Source organism: Crocodylus siamensis, chromosome 13, assembly GCF_052110815.1.
Source record: "Crocodylus siamensis isolate JL-2025a chromosome 13, ASM5211081v1, whole genome shotgun sequence".
Classification (NCBI taxonomy): Eukaryota; Metazoa; Chordata; order Crocodylia; family Crocodylidae; genus Crocodylus; species Crocodylus siamensis.
Genome location: NC_143407.1, coordinates 5,797,211 through 5,813,977, shown reverse-complemented (window position 1 = coordinate 5,813,977; position 16,767 = coordinate 5,797,211). Strand labels below are relative to the sequence as shown.

Genomic DNA, 16,767 nt, shown 5'->3' with positions numbered 1-16,767 from the left:
ATAATAGGCCCCTGCCTGCTCGTGGCACCACAGGGGAATGCACCAGGCCCCTGCCAAACACTAAGAGATGCAGGCAGCAGACACAGTGCAAAGACCCACAGGTGATAAAAAAGGCCAAAAGGGATCTCCTGTCCAGCACAGGCCAAAAAGCATCCTTATCTCATACCCATGGTAAAGCAACTTTCGTAGGGCAGCTGGCCTCAAGGGGAAGGCTCCAGGAAAGAGAGAAGCCACCGCACTTGTGAGCAAGTTGTTCCACTTATTTCCTGGACAACTGCCTGCCTGCTACTGGGCAGAGGGCTCTGAGTGTTGTAGCCACTGGACAAATGCCCCTTTCCCTTTGGCCCCTCCTCTCTCCTGCCTTAGTAGGACTCAGAGGTTTCACCATGAGAAATGCCCCTCAGCATCAAAGCCTTTTGCCTGAGAGCAGAGTTAAACTAGCCCTCAGCACTGGAGGCTATGTACTGCCGGGTGAATGCAGCCACCAACTGGTTGTAAACTGTGAGGGACTATTCAAGGCATCTGATGAACTGAGAGCTGCCCTGCCATAGCCGCTTGTGTAGCAAACAGTGGTTCAAAACCAAGAGTACCTCCCAGCTTAATGACACCCCTGCAAAATAGTATCTCCCTAGAGGGGAATTGTTCATGCAAAACCCCTGTAACAAATCAGAGCCATTGTAATGACAAGGGAGCCATGACCTGGGCCATAAGAGACAGGACCAGACAGCACTGAGTTCTCTGAACAAGCAGCTAACTCGGTGCTTACCTGGCTGCAAGGCAGAAACCTTCTTCCAGCTGTGCTACCCCACCCCCATCTCAGGCAAAGACCCACCATTCAGCAGGATCCAGACAGCAGCTTTTTATTACCGTTCTCTTGGAGACAACATCAATACACTGAGCAGTACAGGCTTCTGCAGGTTGAGGCCTCAGGACCAAAGCTTTGGTCCTGTTGGTGCCCCTTTAGAGGGCACCTGCCACCCTCTAATGCATCAGAGAAGGGCTTGGGGCTGGTGGGACAGAGGGAGCGGGCAGCCCAAGGTTGGGAGCGTGCCTATTCAGCAGGATGCACCCTCTCCCTGTCTGTGTAGCTCCAGCATTGGCGTGCTCTGCTTTGCAGCAGCCGCTAGGATTGTCTGGTACTACCAACGGCACCAGTGTCCACTAGCCTGTCGAGCTCCCCAGAGCTCAGGTGGGGAGCCCGGTTCCCCTCCAAACCCCTGCATGTTCCCTACATGCTGCAGCTCATACACGAGCCACTGAAAGGGTTAAAGCCACCTCCTTGCGCCCCAGCTGACCCCCTGGGAGCATGGGGCAAGCTCTTAAGTGGGCACTGTGATGCCCCCACACCTGCCTGAGCTGCACACGAAACGAAGGGCAAGGACTGTTCTTGATGCATGGGACTATTGTGCCAGGACTGCTCCTTCCCCATGCACAGGGTAGAGTCCCTGAGGGACTCAGCTACCCACAGACCCTGGGGCTTGCCAGGAACAGGTCAACCATTTCTGGACATGACCCCTGAGGACCCGTACCCAAGAGAGAGGGGGACTTCCCACCTTCAGGCTCTCCTGGCCCTTTATTCCCAGCATAGAGGTGCCAAAGGCTTGGAGAGGGTGCAGGCTTTAACCATGCAGCCACCAAGGGGGTGCAGGGTTAGGCCCCCCTGCCTTCCCACCTGCTTCCTTTACAGCTCTGCTCAGCGGCCACATCTGAGGTGGGTATAAAGCATGCTCTGGGCCCCAGCCATGTGCCAGTCCCTGCTAGAAGCCCAGAGATGGCAGCAGCTGGACTGTGAATCTGAGGCAAAGCAAGAGCCTGAGGCAAACACGTGCACAAAACAAGAACCCCGGCACACACCTGCAGAGCCCCTGGCACCATGAGCTCACTGCCTGGGTAGAGCCAGGGGACACTCAAACCCAGAGCCATCCTCTCTAGTTCCCAACATGCCCCGCTTGCCCCAGACCCCAGGGAAGGTTCAGATCTCAGGCTTCCAGCCCAAGGGCAGACCAGAGCAGAGAGCCCAGAGCAGCCACACGCAACCCTGGTTTGGTCTCCAGGGCCCTCAGACCACTTCTGGGCAAGATGCTGGATGCATGGCCCCCTCCTAGGCATGAAGGATCCCTTGTCCCCTCCTTGAGGCAAGGGTGGATGCTGAGAGCACACGGGACAAGAGGAGCCTCTTTGCCAAGGAGAAGGGAGTAGGGAGGCACACTCATTATAGCTACTCTGACCCCACCTTTAAGGCTCAGGGCTAAAGGAAAGGAAAGGCTCCCAGCCCCAGGGCCTTGGGTGCAGCAGCTGCAGGGCTCATAGCAGTGAGTCCTCCAGCCCTGTTTAACGTGGGAGAAAAGACCCCCTAAGAGTGAGATGAAAGAGGAAAGGGGAAGGAGCCTGGGCCTGCAGAGCTCCTGGGCTCAGCCCGCCCCAGGGCAGAGGGAGGCAGGGCCGTGCTGCCCACGGCTGGGAGCTGGGGGTGGAGGAAATTGGGTCTGGGGCCTGCTGTGCAGCTGCACAGGAGCTGGGGTGGCAGGGAAGGAGGCAGCCACAAAGATCCCGGTTGGAGAAGTCTTCCACTGGGGCAGCCAGCACTGACCCTGCAGGATGCGCCTGTCCATCGGAAGGAGGGGGCAGCAGGGCAGAGGGGCCCTGGGGCAGACGGAAGAGGTAGAGACAGACACCCCTCCCTGCTGGGGCAAAATCGATGGCACATCCCCACAGAGAATGTAGTGCCAAGCAGCAACAGTTCAGTCCAGTGAAGCACACCCACGAGGCGACCCAGCCCTAGGGCAGAGCAGGGCCAGGCCAGTGCTGACTGTGAAGGCGGTACCAGTCCGCAAGGCACTCCCCTGTCCAGCCCGGCTGAGCCCACGGGCTTCCTGCATCTCTTGTGGTCCAGTGTTTCAATCTGAGACAAAAAGCCAAGTCCTTTTCTGAACACGTTGCAGCGTCTCCAGCAAAGCCACCGCTGGGCCCTGGCCAGAGATGGTGTTGCCATGCCCAGGGGCATCCATTTCAATTGCCAGCTCCGTGGAAAGCCTCCCCCATTCTTCCCACTTCCGCTCCCTCCAGAGTGGCTGCTCCCCCCACTGGTGGGTGACAGACTGAGGTCCGTGGACACGGCCGGAGAGAATAGCTTGCAATCTTGTGGACCGGAGGACTCCTCAGGCAGGGATGTCACTTGGACACGTGCAGGGCGGTCACCGCTGGCTTTGCCTTGAAGTACTGCCTAAACCTTAGCTTTGCATACCTGCCACGAGATGCACACACAGGCCGGCTTAGCACCAGGGAGCACAGACTGCAGCCAGGACAGCAGCTACCCTATCGGAGGTACCTAAAGAGAGCAGCTGCTTGGTGGGGTGCAGCGGTTTCCTCAGAAAAGATAATAAGGGAGCCTGGGAGCTTGGCTCGCTTATACCGGGGGGTTAGCTGTGTGCACCTAAGGAGAAGTTTGCTGCCTTTATTTCGGGAGTTTCTGGGCCAAACTTTTGAGGAGGCAATGAATTGACCAGCCCCTATCCTCAGTGCACAGGGGTGTTCATGTGTCTGACAATGAAGCACTGTCACCTTCTAGGGGTGGCCAAGCTCACCGCGGCCTCAGAGAACAGAGCAGGGCTCTTCAGCTCAGGCAGGAGTGATGCCCGTGTGAGGAGCATCTCCCAACATGCCTTGACGGGTGCTGCAGAAACAATGCACGCTGCCCAAGGCTGCCAGCTCAGAGCAAAACAGCAAAGGGCTTCTTACCAGCCTGCCCCAGAAGGGCATCTTGGCTTAGGGCCTTGCCCGAGGGGCTGCCCTGCCCACATCCACCTCTCCCCATTTAGGCCTCTGGCTTGGTGCAGGAACCCACTCACCTTAGGAAGTTAAAGTCTATGGTCGAGTATTTGTCCTGAATCAGGGCCCAGAATGCCCAAAGCAAATGGGAGGCCTGTAACAGTAAGAAAAACCAGCCTCAGTAAAGTCTCCCATACATTACTGCTGTCTCCACACCCAGGGCTGAGACCCTAACCTGGTGTAGAGCAGTGTAGCACCACTGGTTTCAGCACAGCAGTGCGGATCTACAGCCAGCTGGGGGTCCAGCTTGTGAGCAACCTTAATGCTCTTGAGGCTGGCCAGCGTGTTCCTGTGCCTGCCTCATGAAGGACCTGAATTTGGGATAAGCACTGAGCACCCCCAGACAGAGCCCAGAGCCCCACAGCTTTGTCTGACCACAGCACACACTGGTGGGGCTGCCTTCAAATCCACCAGAGCCAGATAACCTTTAGGTGTTTCCTGGTACCAAAGATCCCAGCCAGACCCTTTGCAGCTGGAACAAGCCTTGGCTTTTGTCCTTTGCTGTCTGGTGCCCCATACACTATAGCATGTCTAGGATGAATCTCCTCCCCTGCATGCTTGGAATAGCAGCAGCATCTCAAGGTAGAAGCCAGCTGTTTCAGGGGAAACCCCGCCGGCACCTCATTCCCCAGGCTCATGGTTTGTCCTCACTGCGGACCTATCTGAGGTTGTTTATGACTTGGCTTCTGAGGAAGGTAAATCCCCTCCCAGCTGCCAGGTACAAAGGTCCCTGGAGCAGCTCTGGCAGGTTGCTGCCCTCTGTGGGAGTCACTTACATAAGTAGCCTTGGCAGAGTCTGACAGCCTTGAACCCCAGGGCTCAGCAGGATCCGTCCCACCTTCAGCCCAACAGGTAGCTGAAGCTTCTTCCCACCTCCTGTGCATACCCCCTCCACTCACCGTCTGCATGCATCGCCCTTGCATTGGCCGTCTGCCTCACAGCACCGGTGCCTGCCTCCGCCCCCCAGCCCAATGCAGGGTTATGTTTTCTTCTGCCCAAGCCCCTTTCTCTCATCTCTTCAGCAGGGCCAGTACAGACTGTCTGGCCCTTGGCAAATATGAGTAGGGTCCAGCAAGGTCAGAGCCACCTTTAAGCTTCTGGTCCAGTAAGAGCTCCGAGCCATATTTCCAAGCAATCAGCACTCAGGCTCTTCTGAAGAGGCTGACCCCAATGTGCTGATCTCCCCTGATAACCCAGCCACAGCACCGGGGCCCAGCTCTGCTAGACCTCAGGCCCAGGGTGACTGCACGGGGGGCTAGGATGACAGGCTAGCGCTGCTACTTGTGAACCAGTCCCACAGGCAGATGATCTGGAGAGAGGAAGCCATCTACTGCCTGGTCCACCTTCCCCTGCAGCCCCTCTTCAGAGCTGCCATCAGCCAGGGGCTAGGGACCTCAGTCTTTCCTGTGGTCACAAACCACAAAGCCACCCCCAGCTCAGGGTTACCTAGTGCTGCCACCTCCCGCAGGTCAAGCCCTGCTCTAGAGTGCTTCTCTCACCTGCCAGAGTCAGCAGATTGCAAAGGAATCTGAGATTCAAAAAATACTCTTGGGGTTGCAGAAAAAAAGCTGGAAACCTGGACCTGGAGGCAGCCTACAGACTCTAAAGCCCAAAGGCCAATGGAGAGAGCCCCATCTTTCTTCCTTCCTCAGCATCTCATGACTTTGAACACCTGTGGATGGCTAGGGGCTACCAGCTGGGCCTAAATGACAATTCATAGTGGAAAGCAGTGGAAATCAAGATCCCTGAGGGTGGCAGAGGAAAGTGGATGGGACAGCTCAGAATAGTCCTGAGGAACGGGGCAGCACACTGCACTGCTGAGCACCTTGCTCCTACAGAGGACCCGAGAGGGACGCTTACAGAGCGAGGGTATTCCAGATGGGCTGTGCTGAAGCACACCTGGACTGGCTTCCTGCATGCTATACCCTTGCTTCAGGGGTCCATCCTACCCTCCTCCCCTGCCTGTGCAGGGTGTACTCACTAAGGAGAACTTGTTCACTTGCACATAGAGGGTCTCCAGCTCCTTGTCAGACACAGCTCCACCTCCCTGGTCCTCTTGGTTCAGTTGCTTGTAGGCATGCAGGTAGTGCCTCAGCCACTGCAGCTGGGTGTCTTTGCTGGGGTACAGCCGGTAATCCACCTCCTTCACCCCTGCCAACGGGACCCAGGAATGAGGAGATGGGAAGATGGAAAAACACCATAGGGTCTCACGGGCAAAGCAGCATCATGAAAAGGGCAATCCCAGGGCACCTTTCCATGAGCCCTCTGGAGATGCCCACTCCCCCAGTCCAGGACAGCACTAGTGGGAGATGTTACTGCTACGCGCTCGTGCAGGGGAAGCAAGGATACAGGTCCCATACGCTCCTAACACAACCCTGTCTAGCAGATTTGTTGGGACTTGGGGCTGGGGAAACCCAAGAGCAAACTGCAGAAACTACGCTTTTATACTGTGATTTCTCCTGTGGTATCTGTGCTGATTCCTAACTCTTCCTGCTCTCTATAGGAAAACCCTCCCTATGGAAATTATGATTTTAAAAGTGACATCATTTGGACTGATCTCAGAGGGCAGGAGGTCCCAGCTGTGCTCGGCTATGGTCAAGTCTGGATTCAGTCTGCACTGGTCTCCAAGCTTCAGTCCTCCAGGACATGACACATCTACCGGGCCTTTTATCAAACCTGGCAGCCACCCCAGAGCATGCAGGAGCTCTGCTAAGCAGCTTGGAGCTGCCACGTGCTCCCAACCCTGCATTAGGAAATCAGCTAGGGCAGAATGAAGTGACCCCATGAAACCACCATGGCAACCTGAATGACCTCCAGCCCAGAGAAGCTCAGGTCGACGCCTCCCTCAAAAGCTGCTGATGCCATCCTTCAGCACGACCCACCTCTGCTGAACCAAAGAGTCCTGCAAGAGCACGAGGGATGACTACCAGACACTCAACTGTCCACTGCAGTTACCAGAGGTCTCCCATCCAAGGGCTAACCCACCCCTTCCCAATCCCTGCTTAGCTTGCGAGGTCTGCAGGGAGTGCAGCAGAAGGCTGCAGAGACTGCAGACAGCACGCCAGGGCTCCCTGTCTAGACACTCAGTAATTGCAGAGCGATGCGAGGTTGCTTGGTAATTACACTCCAGCACTCCCAACGGAGGCTGCTGCTAACCTGCATTTCAGGCTCTCACTGGGGAGAGGAGGGAATTGAACCCACAGTTCCCTCATGCATATTCATGAGGCAATTAAAAAGCACCCTCTGTTACCTGTAAGTAAGAAAGGGCCTGAGGGGACTGCTCACCTGCAAACTCATTGAAGTGGTTTCCAATGTCAAAAGCCTGGTAGTTGTAACTTGTGTACTCGTAGTCTATGAACCGCACGTGCCCTGCGGAACCCAAAGGAAGGAGCCGTTAAAGCAGAGGCCAAAATGAAGCCTACGGTCCATCAGCCTGTTTGTGTTTGGAACAGCATTATGGAGTAAGGGCACACTCCCCGAGGCGTTCACAGCCCTCTTTGTGCGCAATGCCCAGAACTCACCTTCGGTTTCGTTGTAGATGATGTTCTTACACAGCAGGTCATTGTGGCAGAGCACAACGGGGGACCCCAGCTGGGACAGATACTCCTGCACCCAGGCAACCTCTTGTTCCAGCACCTCCAGGCTGGGCACATCCTGATGGAGGCTGGGGGAGGAAGAGCAAGCGATGTCTTTCCCATGCACAGCAAGCCTCCTTTATTTTATTCAAGCATGGTCAAATCATAAGAGTAAAAACACAGTGAGAGCCAGGGGTCAGAGCTGTAGGGCTCCCAAGGTGGGCCTTGAAGACTCGTGTACTTCAGGGGCTATTCAGAGCTCTTGGTGGCCCCAGAGAGCAGCATGCCCTGACCACAGGGCCGGGAGCCTAATGCTCTGCTCGCTACCATGTCTCCCTGCAATTAATACAGTCAACCGCACTGACACAAGGTCTTGGTTACAGTCTTTGAAAGGTCTATAACAACAAAGTGCCAGCCTTCTCACTTCATCTACTGCTACAGCCAAGCCCCAGGCCCCCAAGCCACAAGCCCAACAGGATTTAACAACAACCCAAAGAAGCACGTGTCCCATTAATAATCCCAAAAAGACCTGACTGTATCAAAGCCAGAGATGGTTAATCATTAAATCCAAGCAATCATTCAATACATGCTGTCTAGGCAGAGCCTGCTGGATGTGCAGCATGTATTAACAAAGGCTCCTGAGTTCAGCTAAGTTTTACGGTAACACAGTTAATAATTTGCTGGCTATCTAGGTTATTCACCTTCATTATTTAAGGTGACTGGCAACATCCAAAAGAGTGAATCCAGACCCAGGCTGTGCCATGTTCTAGATTCACCCACCTGTACAAGGCTTGAGCCTCAACCTTAGATCTTAGGGTCAATCTTGGGCTTTGCCTGGGGCCTGTGTCTTGGTTCCATTTCTTTCCAGGCTCTGGCTGGTGTCACCCTTCCAACACACTGCCTGGGCTTGTAGTGGAGCCCCTACAAGGACAAGTGAAAGCTGCCCTGGGATGGCCCAGGTGGGGCGATGCTGCTAGGCTCCCTCTGCCTTTACCTGGGGTTGGATACCTTTGTGAAGAGCTCCGTTTTCATGATGGAAAGGAACTTGTGCAGCTTGTGCCACAGGCTGGGCTTGGGGAGGCTCCCGTTGGCATGGATGGCATGCATTTTGGCCATCTCCTGGGCAATCAGCCTGCAACAGATCACACGCATAAAACACATGAACTTGTAAAACAGGGGCTAAGCTTAGAGACTTCACTGGTTCCACCATGTGCCAGGGTGCTTGGCACCATCTGAAAACCTGTTCCAAGGTGTCCCAAGTAAGGCACCAAAAAATCAAGGCCCAAAACCAAGGCCCGTCTCATACTGATGGCAGCTAAGTCTGCTCTCCGCATAAGTCTCACACTTTCAGGATGTTCCAAGGTTTTGTCTGGGGGGAAGAAATCAGACTTAATGGGCCAAACTCTCTGACGGTGCCCAGGCCAATCTTGCCAGTGTCATGAGGTTATGTAAAAACAAACCCTACTGCATTTTTTTTCTTTTTTAAACCAATCAATTTGGGGCTCCTTTTCTTTGTCTTTTAGCTCCAAACTTGAGACTTTCAAATTCTTCTGGTCAAGGAGAAGGACTAGAAACTTGGCTTTTTACAATAATTAAATATGCAGATAAATAAGGCTGGGATTCTCATTCAGTTTCTGGATGCAAGAACCTGGGGTTTTAAGAAACATGCCAAATGTCACAACTGTTGGCACCGCTGCCATTAGCATCACTGGAGAATCTGAGAAGAAGAGAAATAGTCACACACAAAAAAAGCTGAAAACAAATCAGCAAGGCTCTTGTGTTCTGGGAAGCATAAAAATGTTTTGTTTTCAGTCTGATTTGAACCGAATCATCAGATTCCCAAGGTGTTTGCATTCATCGACAATGGGGAACCCTGTGGTTTCACCAGCTCTGCTCTGCAAAGGGGAGGCTGGTCTGCAGCAGAACAGTAAGCCTGTCTCCTCTGCCCCTGCGGCCCCACCTTTCAGTGCAGGATGATGAAGGGGGACAGGCCCCTTCTACTGCCCCAGTTCCCCTGGGTGCGCAGCCCACCAGAGTTTCTATGGCTGCAGTAGCCCTCCTCTGGCTGCGAGGACAGAGCAGCTCCCAGTACAGGGCTTTTCAGGGCATGGGGGTTGTATACACTTTATTCCCAGCTCTGGCCTGGCTCCCTCCAAATCCCATTCTCTGCAACACCCTAAGCCTGACTCTTGGTAGCCCCTTTGGAGTACCTACGCTACATCTTGCAATGAGAAAACCCAGACTGATGGAGAGAGGGGTTAAATCGTGTCTCTTGGCTCGTCCCAGGGGCTCAGAGCAATGATGCTGCCTCCCCTTGGGTCAGGGCCAAGGCCATGTTTCCCTCCTGGAAAACAGCTTGGCGGGCTCTTGGAAACAACCTCACAAAGATATTCACTTAGAGAGAGGCTGAGTGTCTTTGATCAGGCAGATTCCTTCCTTTCCTCCCATTCAGGCCTATATTCCCTCTGGGGAGGAGTCCTCACAGCCCCCACCTTCTCAGCCAGGGAGCGCCATAGCAGGAATAGGATTCCTCTAGGCACCTGAATGAAGCAGCCAAAGGGCAACTCCCTGCCCATCAGCTCTATCGCTCTCAAAGCGGGCAGGGAGGGGAGCTCTCCCCTGCTCTGTGGAGCCTGTGGTTTATAATCAGGCCAAACCTTGAACCCCAAAGATCTCAGCAACCAAGACCTGCCCTTTCTCTGCTTCCCCTCCTAGCCGCTCCCCACCACCCTTCTTGGGCCAGCTCTCAAGCCCAAGAGAGTCATCCTCAGTGGTACAGGGATTGGACCCCGGCTCTTCTCCCTTCCCATGGCAGCCATAGAGAAAGGCAACATGGCCCCACTGCCCCCACCTGAACATCTGGGGGTCCTGCACGTGCTCGGGGCCCAGCGCTATCCCCTGCATGAACTCGTAGCACAGGCCGTTCTGGAAGGAGCAGTAGAGGCTGGGGGCGCAGCCGTGGGCTTGCAGCACCTGGAAGTTCCTCAGCTCGCTCTCCCGGTCCACAAAGAGCTCCGTCTTCCTGCCATAGACACGCACCAGGACCGCGTCCGCCATCGCCTCATCCACGTAGCAGGCCATGAGCTTATTGGTGATGCCATCAGTGAAGAGCTGGAGGGGGTGAGCAGAGGAAGCCGTTAGTAGGTACCTTCACGGCCACGTGGGGAGAGAAGAGGGTGGCCAAGAGTCTGTGGACCTTACCCCTTGTCCCCATGGCCATCACACCTATGCCCAGCACCCCTACAAGCCAAGAAACATTCATGTCTCAATTTCGGAGAAATGAAGAAAGACGCAACAAATACGCCCAAGGCCAGAGAGGAAACCTGTAGTGAAACACTGCATGGAATTAACTCTCCAAAGCCCCTATCCTCTGAGCTGTCCTTCCTCTCCTTGCCCCTCCTGCCAGGCTGAAGTGGTGGCTGAGGATGGAGAGTGCAGGGTGATCAGACCCTCCTTCCCCTAGTAAACCCCAGTTTGCTATCCGGGCAGTGCCCAGAGAAGCCCTCGCAAAGGTGGGGTAGGTCAGACAAGTCCCCGCCCCAGGCTGGGAGCCGGTGCTGCTGGTCTCAGCTGGCAGGCTTTGGTACCCACTCAGCGCTGCTGTGAAAGACTCCACAAGTTTCATCCTCCCCCAAAAGATGCACTGCAGCAACAAGGAGGCTGCTGGTGGTACGGAAGGGGCACACTTCAGCAGCTGCTGTGCAGGGAACGGCACACATTTCCTGAGGGCTTAGCTCAGTGCACGGCTGTTATCAATGTGGTTTCCGATGCCTTCCTGGGGGATGCGTCTGACCGGAGGGTCCAACGGACGGGATGGCAGGGAGCCCAGTGATCCAGAACAGGGCAAGGGACTGGGGCCAGCGCATAGGACAGGAGCAGGAGGAACGGTTTGAGAGGCTGTTGGCGCTGGGCTGCCTGGCCAGACGTACTCAGGGTTTAGCTAGAGCAGCAAATGACAGAGGGGAGGTGGGATGATGCTCCAGTCACAGGCAACATGAGGTAGGGAGGTCTCAGCATAAATGTGTTGTGCAATGACTACACAACCCAAGCTTAAAACAAGAGCGGCATGACTCTAGCAGGACTCGGTCTGACCCCAGGGTCAGTTCCAAGCCTGGACTCAATCCAGGCTCACCAAGGATCATGGGGACCAAATTCTCAGCTCATCTGAGGTGCCGGTGAGGGACCCTGGCCAAGCTGGGGTGGGGAGGGGACTGGGCTGAGGTTGTGGGTCGGGGGCTCCCAGGGGCCGAACCCAAGGATGAATCCCTCACGCAGCACAAAGGATCTGGCATAAAAATACCGCAAGGAGCAAATGAAATAAACAAACCCACCCCGTGGGGCCGGGCGGCACCAGGCAGCGGAGACGTCTCTGCTGGGACGCCTCTGTCACGGCACTGATGGCTCCCCGCAGATGGAGACAGGGTGTTGTTCTCTCTGCTCTCGAGCTTGGCCGTGTGCCCAAGCACATGGAGTACCCCCTGCCTGCCCCCTCCCCTGCTGCAGGAACACGCTGTCCCAGGCCAGGCCTCTGCTTGCCCCAGCTCCCTCTGCCATGAACCCTCCTATGTGCACTGGTCTGTGGAGCAAATGCAGGGAGGGGTATTTCAAGGGGTCAACTCCAGGAAATTGTGGGCTGACAAGCACTTCCCTGAGACGGGCAGGCATCAAAAGGAAACACAGCAGGCTCATGTTAGTGCCTGGAAAAAGGCTACGCAGCTCCCTGGAGCAGGCACTTATCCCAACTAAATGCTCGGTAACTCTGGAGCACTGAGTGCTTCATAAGCATTGCTTGCTGTTCACTACTTGCTGTCATATTAATAACCCCAAAATGACCAGCTGTCCTCATTTCGAAGCTTCTGATAGCAGCCCTCTGCCAGCCTGGTCCCCGCGCCCAGCCCTGTTCTCTGAGCACCAGGGCTGCAATGCACTTCCATGACTCATGCAGATCTGATCCCAGCTGACTTCCTGCCCCTTGGGCAGGGGGCTGCATCCGTTGATCTTCAGAGGTTCCTTCCAGCCCTAATGTCTATGAAATCTGTGTTCCTTACAACATCAGCAACAAGCAGGAGTAACTTTGTGGGCTCAGCAGACAGAGTACAGGTGCTGCAGAAGAGAGACCAGGCCTGTTGTGCGGGAATGAGGAGACTTGTCATTCCTGTTGGGATAAGGCAGCTTCCCAGGGAAACCATTTTACTAGCATCAAAATTGGGAGATTTGCATCCTCATGCAAAGAGGGAGGACCACAGCTCACAACTCAGGTTGCAGGCACCAGCTGGGCAAGGTGCCCCCCAGAGAAAGCCCTCCTCTAAAAGACGGAGGTTCAGACTCGTATGCCGCTCAGAAGGCAGCTCTCTGCCTAAACGCAGCTATCTGGTGCTACCTGAGTACTGGTCCAGCTAGGGTGCAGAGAGCAGTGACATGCCAGCTGCATGATGTGTTCCTGTGGGGAGCAGGGCTTGCAGCGGGAACAACATAAGGTACAGCTGGATGGCGCTGGTTTTGCAACCTCCTACCCCTGCAGGTCTGACAAGCCAAATCCTCGGCAGCTTCATCACGGTCAGTGGACCCGCAGCTTCGAGCCAACAGAGCGAGGCTGATTTATTCCCCCCGCAAGACTGGAGGAGGCTGTGGGGTGACGGAGGTAGAAGAGACCTCAGGGATCATCTCGTCCAACCCCCTGCACAGGTGCAGGATGCGCAATGGCTAACCCATCCCTGGCAGGTGTCCATGCTGAGCAGTACCCACTCGCCCAGCCATGCTGGCTTGTAAGCTGACCCCCATCTCAGGCTCCCCTCGCCAGGTCCAGTCGGAGCTCTCCCCCAGGTGTGAACAGTATTCATGACCTTTACCCTCTTTGCATACCACGTCCTGGCTCCCAGCAGCTTAGGCGTCACTCCCTGGTGACGCACATCAGCGGGAGCCCTCTGGTTGCACAGACAGCGTCTTCTTCAATTTCCAGGAACAGGCAGCTGTCCAAGGGATGTCCCGAGACATTCCCAGAAGATGAGAGTTATCAGCTGCAGAGCTAGCTGTGGTCAGTAGGCTCACAGCCTTCTCACCATCCCTGCCTGAAAGGTCCAACATGCCTCACTGAGATGACAGGGGCTGGTATTTCTGCCATAAGATGGATGGGCAAGTAAAAAAGAGGGATTTACTGCAGCCAGGAGGAGAGAAAGAATAAAGTCAAAGACGCAGGACCAGAGGTTTTGGTGTTTTGGATGCAGGCATGGCTCTGAGCAGTAGCATTGCGAGCCACCACGGACCTGGCCGAATGGAGGAGGGCTGTGCTGCACCGAGGCAAACCCTTCCCTGCAGGCCCAGAGAGCAGTCCTGGTACTGGCTGGCATGCCATGTGCTGCCAAGCTTTTGAAATGATGCCGGGCTCCCCTTAGCACAGGGACTGCAGGATGTGCACACACAGGCACAGATCCCCCAGCTCCCACCTGCCATCTGCTCCTGTCTCAACCCACCTGCGCATTCAGCACCCAACTGGCCCTACAGCTGCCTGCGCCCCCCATCAGCGCACATGCAGCACGACCGCACACCACATCCCGCTGCTCTCACCCACATCCCAAGCAATCCCTGCCCACACACGGGCTCTCACATCCATTCTTCACCCCACGAGGCTCCTGTCGCCGCTGCCAGATGTACAGCTCTGCAAGCAGAGGCCTCCGGCTGCCAGAGTCAATCTGTCCGGAAAGCACGGAGCTCAGCCCGGCTCCCCGGCCCACTGCGGTCTCGACTGGGCTTCCCTCTAGATTCATCGCTCTCGCTCTCCTCATCACGCGATGGAGCAGCGCACGCTTCTCTGGCAGCAGGATATTCACTCGCTCGCTAAGAGACAGATGCCACGAGACGCTCCTGCATCCACATGCTTTCGTGGCCAAGTCTATACAGCAACCTACAGACTTCTCTTTCTCACTCTGGGAGGTGAACTGCTCTTAGGTGGCCTCAGAGTTGGGGGCCAGAAGGTTTGGCAGACATCTGCAGTGTTGCACATGCAGTAAGTAGCTGTACCCTGACAGCATGGGCCTGTTCATGCCCTAGCAAGTCACTCCAAGTGATCCCCTGGCCCCAGCCCATCCAAAGCACCAGTCTTAGCTCCAAGGAAAGAAGGCCTGCAGGGAACCAGAGCCCCTTACCACGGCAGGGACACACTGGAGGAGAGGGGCCGATGGAGCCTCATTGATATCAATACAGCTGGGGAAGGTACAAGTCCTCCCTGAGAAGAGAGGTCGCCCATGCTAGGTGCTGTGCCAACACATGACGAGAGGCAGCCCCAGCCCAAAAAAGTTTACAGCTTCAGCTCCGAGTTTCCTGCCTATTAGCATCTGCCCTTTCCTGACTCTTTTCATGCAGCTTCTTGTATTTAATTACACTTGGCTATTAATACATTTTTAATGGCGCTCCAGGCGCACTGGAAATGTGCTCCTTTACAGGACACACGCAGAAATGTATCCAGTACAGCTGCTGCTCCCTCCCACCCACCCAGGCCCAATTCCAGGTGGACACTGAAGACGAGGCACGTTTCTCTTTTTAATCTGATCAAGAGCGGAAGTGCGTGCCCAGGTGCACAAGGAGCTTGCTAGGGCAACGGGGTCTCCCCTACTGCTTTTTGAGCACACTTTGGGGTTGCTGTGCCAAAGAGCAGGTGTGCCAGGGCGCTCTGTGGCTGCGAGGGGCAGGAGCACTTCTGGACAACTCTTTATTCCACAGCTGCCTGGGATGCAAAACCCTGTGCTACATTCCAGCGAAGGCAGGGCAAGTAAATCTGGCGCTCAGCCAGCCCCTACCTGATCCCACCTTCATGCCCTTCAGCCTGTCCCTACTTTTACTGATACTCAAACCGACCCACACCCAGAAGCCGAATGCGACTGCCACTCAAGAGACCGAGCCCCACTTCCCCAGCCCACCCAGCCTAGCAAGGGACCCAATCCTGCACACAATCCTGGGGAACTTCAGTGAGGGGGGCAGACACACACGCATGGGGAGGGCAGAGCCAGGCCTCCAGGCTGCAAACCGCAGCAGGGTGCCTGGCCTTCTCCAACCCGGAGAATGCAAATATTGCACGTTGGCTGCGGCTCCCTGCGGCAGGGTTGAGAGAGTTCAGATTTGGTGGGGCTGGTCCTGCTTGGAGCAAGGGGCTGCACTGGGTGATCTCGGGAGGTCCCTTCCAAAGCTCATTTTCCACCATGGTACAGGGCTGATGCTTCCCCAGGCCTGCAGCTCCCTGCCAGCCCCACGGCTCCAGGGGTCTCGCTCTTTGCACCGGGTGCTCAGAGCTGATGGCAGATGCCGCAAGTGCCCCCTCCCCTGTGCCAACACCACCGGCTCCTTCCCCTGCCTACCCGGGGTTGGCAGCAGCCTCCAAGCCCACCCGGTTCCTCCAGGGGGGCCAGGGCCGGCGGCGGGGGTGCAGCCGGGGACCCCGTGAGCCGTACCTTGGTCTTCACGCGCTCCGCGTCCCAGTGCGGCCGCAGCTCCCGCATGAGCCGCAGCGCGCCGGGCAGCAGGTCGGCCTCGTCCACCGCGATGCCCAGGTAGCGCAGCCCGCCACCCGCCCGCGCCGCCATCCCCACGTGCGGCCTGGAGGGCCGGGCCCCCGGCGGGGCCGCAGCCGGGGCCGGGCCGCGGCCGGAGCGGGAGGAGGGGTGGGGGCGGGGGCGCGGCCATCGCTCCGCCCGGCCCGGCCCGGCCCGCCATTGGCCCGCCCGGTCCGGCCCCATTGTGAGGTCAGCGCCGGCCGGACCCGCCCGCTGACTGCGGCGCCGCCGGGAACCGCTCGGGCGGCCCGGGCCGGGCGGGGATCCCGCGCGGAACAGGGGTCCCTTACAAGGGATCGGGACAGAGGAGCGATCCACTGCGGGGAGCCCGAGCAAAGCAGGGATCAGGACAGAGTGGAGATCCACCGCAGGGAACCTCTATGGGGATCCCGGGCGGAGCAGAGATCCTTAGCAGAGCAGGGGTCAGGACAGGGGGGAGAGCCACTGTGGGGACCCTTCATGGAGACCCGAGGCAGAGCAGGGATCAGGGAAAATCCTCTACGGGGATCCTGGGTGGAGCATGGATCAGGACAGAGGGAAGATCCACTATGGGGATACTTTGTGGGGACCCGGGCGAAGCAGAGATCCTTTGCAGGGATCCTAGTCAGAGCAGAGATCAGGACATGGGAGATCCACTGCAGGGATCACCTGTTGGGATCCTGGGCAGGGCAGGGATCTGGACAGGGGAGAACCACTGTAGGGATCCTCTGTGGGGGTACCAGTCAGAGCAGAGATCCACTGCTGAAATCCAGGGTAGGGTGGGGATCTTCTGTGGGGATCCAGGGCACAGTGGGGATCCCCTGCACGGGCAGGGAGACAGA

The 16,767-nt window shown here is 56.5% G+C and overlaps 1 protein-coding gene across 2 annotated transcripts; it reads right to left on the bottom strand.

The window, feature by feature from the left end:
• Nucleotides 1–844: 844 nt before the first annotated feature.
• Nucleotides 845–16,063, bottom strand: ETNK2 (ethanolamine kinase 2). Of its 2 annotated transcripts, XM_090025922.1 has the most exons (8): nt 15,845–16,063; nt 10,255–10,514; nt 8,398–8,535; nt 7,350–7,492; nt 7,114–7,197; nt 5,810–5,979; nt 3,849–3,922; nt 845–3,244 (listed from the first exon to the last, which is right to left on the bottom strand). In XM_090025922.1, the coding sequence occupies exons 1-8, from the start codon at nt 15,974–15,976 to the stop codon at nt 3,172–3,174; spliced, it is 1,074 nt and encodes a 357-aa protein (XP_089882048.1). In that variant the 5' UTR covers nt 15,977–16,063; the 3' UTR covers nt 845–3,171. The 2 variants fall into 2 exon arrangements, with proteins under 2 accessions (XP_089882048.1, XP_089882049.1); XM_090025923.1 differs by lacking the exon at nt 15,845–16,063 and having other exon boundaries at nt 10,377–10,507.
• Between the last annotated feature and the right edge of the window lie 704 nt (nt 16,064–16,767).